This window comes from Diospyros lotus, chromosome 11, assembly GCF_014633365.1.
Source record: "Diospyros lotus cultivar Yz01 chromosome 11, ASM1463336v1, whole genome shotgun sequence".
Classification (NCBI taxonomy): Eukaryota; Viridiplantae; Streptophyta; class Magnoliopsida; order Ericales; family Ebenaceae; genus Diospyros; species Diospyros lotus.
The window spans coordinates 23,671,288-23,675,898 of NC_068348.1; the positions used below are offsets into that span (position 1 = coordinate 23,671,288).

Genomic DNA, 4,611 nt, shown 5'->3' on the forward strand with positions numbered 1-4,611 from the left:
ATTCTATTATGTGTAACATTCCGATCGAGTGATAGGAATGATCGGAACAACTTATCTTGATGGGCCTACGCGAACTTCCTAGGGGGGTCACCCATCCCTGGATTACCCTAAATTAAGCACGCTTAACTTGGGAGTTCTTTGCCAACATTCAGTCCAAAAGGTATCAAGCTGGTGTTGTTTCTTTTCTTACACTATCCTCGATATATACTAACTTCTCTGGGCTCTCGGGGTATTACATTCTTCCCCCCTTAAGCACATGACGTCCCAGTCATGCGACCTTATAATCGGTCCCAGATCTCCCCCCTTGCATGGCCGATGTGGGATTCGCCTAAGGTGCCTACACGCACCCCCCATAGGGGCCTACACACACCCTTCTCGGGACTCAGCCTCCTCGCTGAGGTTTGTCCCATCACCGCGCTCAGAGGCTCGGGGGTCGGCTCTGATACCACCTGTAACATCCCGATCGAGCGATAGGAAGGACCGGAACAACTTACCCTGATGGGCCTACGCGAACTTCCCAGGGGGGTCACCCATCCTTAGATTACCCCAGATTAAGCACACTTAACTTAGGAGTTTTTTGCCAACATTCAGCCCAAAAGGTATCCAGCTGATGTTATTTCTTTTCTTACACTGTTCTCGATATATACTAACTTCTCTGATTTGTTGAAATATTACATTATGCATACTTAATAAAGACTCTATGGCAAGGGTGGGTTTAACCCTTTATAAAACAAAAAAAAAAAAAAAAGTCTTTTCCCATTTATGGTAGAGCAATGAGCATCCTTCACCAGACGTACGTAATCATCATATCATAGCATATATATAATTAGGTCGTGGGAAAGTGGTGTGATGTGAATTTATTAAGCTACCAAGATTTTGGTACTCAATAGCATTTGACGAGGAGGACTGGCAGTAGGTATAAACATCTCTTCAACTTCAAGTCCATTCTCGTATAATTGAAACTATATGTATATATATATATATATTGTCAACATCGTCGCGTTTCAAAAACTACTCCATGCAAGCGAGTGTCCAATTCAAGTTGACCAGTGACCATAGTTTTGAGACTAAGCGTACGTATAATTCATAATAAATTATTGAGAGGAATTGAAATTGGGGTGTTCAATAATGTAATGCATATGCATTGAGCAGGATGATGCTCTAACGAAGAGACCCCATGGATAGATCAATCATAGAAGAGGATAGTCCAATAAATAATCCAGTAGTCCAGCACCATATCTAGCTATGTACACTAATAAACACCCAGACGGATTGACCATTTTCAGTTGTCACTTATGCTTTATAATAATAAATAAAATTAGCATCCATCTAGTTAGTGATGATGCATCATATATAAATGGGACCACCCTCCTCGCATTATGTGCTAGCTAGCAGCTACTTGAAAAACTCTTTAATTTTGGTAAGATTTTCAACCAAATTAAACCATTGCTGCTTGGATATATATCATTTTAAGTAATTAAATATAATAATCACCTTAGTATCCAGTAGAAACAAAGCATGTGAATATAAACTGGAACTGGTACAGATTATTCATGCACAGGCTACAGAATCAAAAGGGAAAATTTTAATTACTAAGCTGCAGATTCACTCAACTCCATGCATGCATATATATATCAACCCCGAAATGATTATAAATGAAAGAAAGCATACAGATTCATTTACAAAAATAGGAAAATTTTTACAGTGGCAGTCTGGCAGATTCATTCATTCAATTACAAATACTCAAAACTCCATATATATATATATATATATATATAAAGCCTAATTAATATATCAAAACAATGTTATCGTTTGGAATTATGTTATGCTGTAATAACTTGTCAAATGGTTGAGCTCATTCTTCCCTGTTTAGCCTCTGTGCAAAGGCGACCGTTCTTGAACCACTTTCGAAGTCTTCGACTGGCGAAACACTTTGATCGGGCTAGGGAAGTACCAGCCCCGGCTTTTCCCCGCCGGCGACGACTTGGCGTTTCCGACTCCTGAGTCGGAGACCGCTGGCACTCTTACAGATCTCGATCTCATCATCACCATCTGTTGTTCCACCGCCTCGACCTCCTTCTTCTTGGCTACTTCTTCGTCTTCTCTCCATTCCTCGTGTTTCTTGCTCTTCTGCGTCTTGAACACCGACCAGAGCGTCCATTTGCTGCGGATTCCCGGAGACGCCGGTTTGGAGCCGCCGGAATCGGCATCTCCTGCCAAGCGCGGATAAGGGAAAGGAGCCGCCACTGATCGGGAGCGCCGGAAAGCCGGCTCGGTTTCGATGAGGGAGGAGACGCGTCCGAAGGAGCCTACGCGGTCGGACCAGGAAGTATCTCCGGCAACTCTGCGAGAGGAGGAGAAGAGAGAAAAAGAAGACGAAGACGAAGAGGAGGAGGAGGAGGAGGAGGAGGCGGAGGCGCAGCAGGCGCAGGGGCGCGCGTTAGCGCAATCTGGACAGAGGGAGATGAGGCGGTCGCGGAGGCAAATTGGGCAGATTCCGGTGGAGCGGCGCTTGGAAGGGTGTTCTAGACATTTCCAGGCGTCGTCTTCGTCCGCGTAAAACGCCATTGCCGTTGGAGTTCTCTCTCAGAAGTATTTTTTTTTTTTTTTTTTCTCCTTGTTAGAACTCTTCTTTTCACTACGTAGTGTTCGCTTCTGTTATTTGAACGTGCGGCTGAGGAAGTGCTTAAAAAGGAGACGTGGGTGGTCGTGGGGTCACAAGTTAACCGTGGTTAAGAAACCCGAGGTTTAACCGTGGTTAAGCCCGTGAATCTAAGACGTAATTCATGAGCCCAATGGGTCAATATGGATCCAAAATGCTTTAGCCCAGAAAAGATTGGCCCATACACAGTCCCCTTTTTGTCAATGTCTTGAGTCCTTGTCGGACTGTTCCATCTAAAATTGGGCCACATTCTTGGGTTCTCGATCTGCACTTTGGAATGGGACACATTATCCTTTCCACTCAGGAGAAGCGTAAGCCATGTGTCATGCATGTCATCATTACCCTTCATACGATTCCTGCTTAACAAAGGCAAAAAAACCTCTTCCCATAATCAAGATTCTCCCAAATTAGATTAGATTGGATCTTGCCAAAATTGGATTTTCAAAGTATAAAGTGTACACACATAGTGACATAAACTACCATTAATTCTATCTTTTTTCATGCTAACTATTATAGCTAATAAAGGTACTGTGAATTGTTAATTTATATATTGAAGGAATCTGTCCTATAGACACTCCGTGCAATTCTTCATCTTTTTTGCTGCCACAAATTTCTCTCCCGTTGGTATAAATCTTGAGAATGTGTATATAATCGTGCATTACGTATGTATATGTGTGTGTGTGTGTTGATGACTTTTTAATATTATAATAGCAACAATAGTAACACAATCCTATAATAATGGAATTAGAAACCAATCACCAGGACACTACTTTGAACCTGTAAGAAAAAGGTTAGTTCTCCTAGTCTAATCTCCGAGACTTAAGTTAGTATTATAGAAAATGAGTAATAAAGAGTATTAATACTTAAAATAATTTAGTTTACTTTCAGGGATTCTATACTTTTATATAAGTGAGGAGATTGAGTACACAAAATTATCATCTCTAAGATTCATAATCTTGATGATTCTGTGCTATGAGATAATCACTCATGTTAAATGAAGATATAGATAAGACAATTATTCTAGAGTTCTTGGTTAGATGAGCCATGTATAGTAATGGCACTAATTCCTTTTTATCTGAGCCAAATGGTCTTCGAATTTCTTAGGGATGTGATGATACACTGGTGGTTACATTGGTAGTTATCTTTAACACTGAGTCAGGGATAAAGAATTGTGTCATCCCTTTATTTTTTAATGGTATGGACATATGGCTCGGTAAGATTTTAAATTTTAACCCTCTAAATATTCTCACATCACTTGCCTCTCTAGTTCTCAAAGTGAGACGTTTGCTCAGTTCCAGGAGAAATAGAATCAGTTTGCAAACCTACAATGTAATTCTCATATTGTGATTTATTTTTCTCCTATAATTGTACTTTGGATATATCGCATTTCTCCGTCCTTTCTTGTGTAAGGGCACATTTTTTGAAGAGAAAATGAGCAAAGTTGTCAAATCCTTTAGCCTTTATAAGCCTTACCCCATCCCTTGGGTCCTCACCTGTCTTCTCTTTGGGAGATTTTTCAAGGCTGCAAAGATTCTTCCCAAGGTTAGTGTTTCTCCCTTGTTATTTTCTTTCCCTTCCTTACTTCAATTATGTTGGTAATAGCTAAGCCATAATCTATTGTTCGTGGTTGATTGACCCTTAACCCTCTTATCTTTTGGATCATGTTGTGCTTGTGGCTAGGTTACTTAGCTAAGCCATAATCTTTTGGTTGAACCATCCCAGTCTATCGAACCATGTATGGCTTACAAAGCCATTGTTCCTTGGGCTACAAGACCAAACCACTCACCATAAGTAGACCGAGCCATTTATATTTGACTAAACTAAATAGTTAATGAGCAAGCCATATATGTCTTACCAAGCCGTTTACACTTGACCGAGTCGTCTTGAGCCATTTTGCTCTAATTGAACCACTTTGACTTAACCTCTATCAAACCACCATGGCCTTTTTC

General features: G+C 40.8%; 1 protein-coding gene across 1 annotated transcript; it reads right to left on the minus strand.

Annotated features, from left to right (window-relative positions):
- Positions 1-1,621: 1,621 nt before the first annotated feature.
- LOC127813359 (uncharacterized) lies at positions 1,622-2,646 on the minus strand. Its single transcript, XM_052354298.1, has one exon. It carries the CDS (start codon positions 2,566-2,568, stop codon positions 1,870-1,872), a length of 699 nt encoding a protein of 232 aa, XP_052210258.1. The 5' UTR covers positions 2,569-2,646; the 3' UTR covers positions 1,622-1,869.
- Between the last annotated feature and the right edge of the window lie 1,965 nt (positions 2,647-4,611).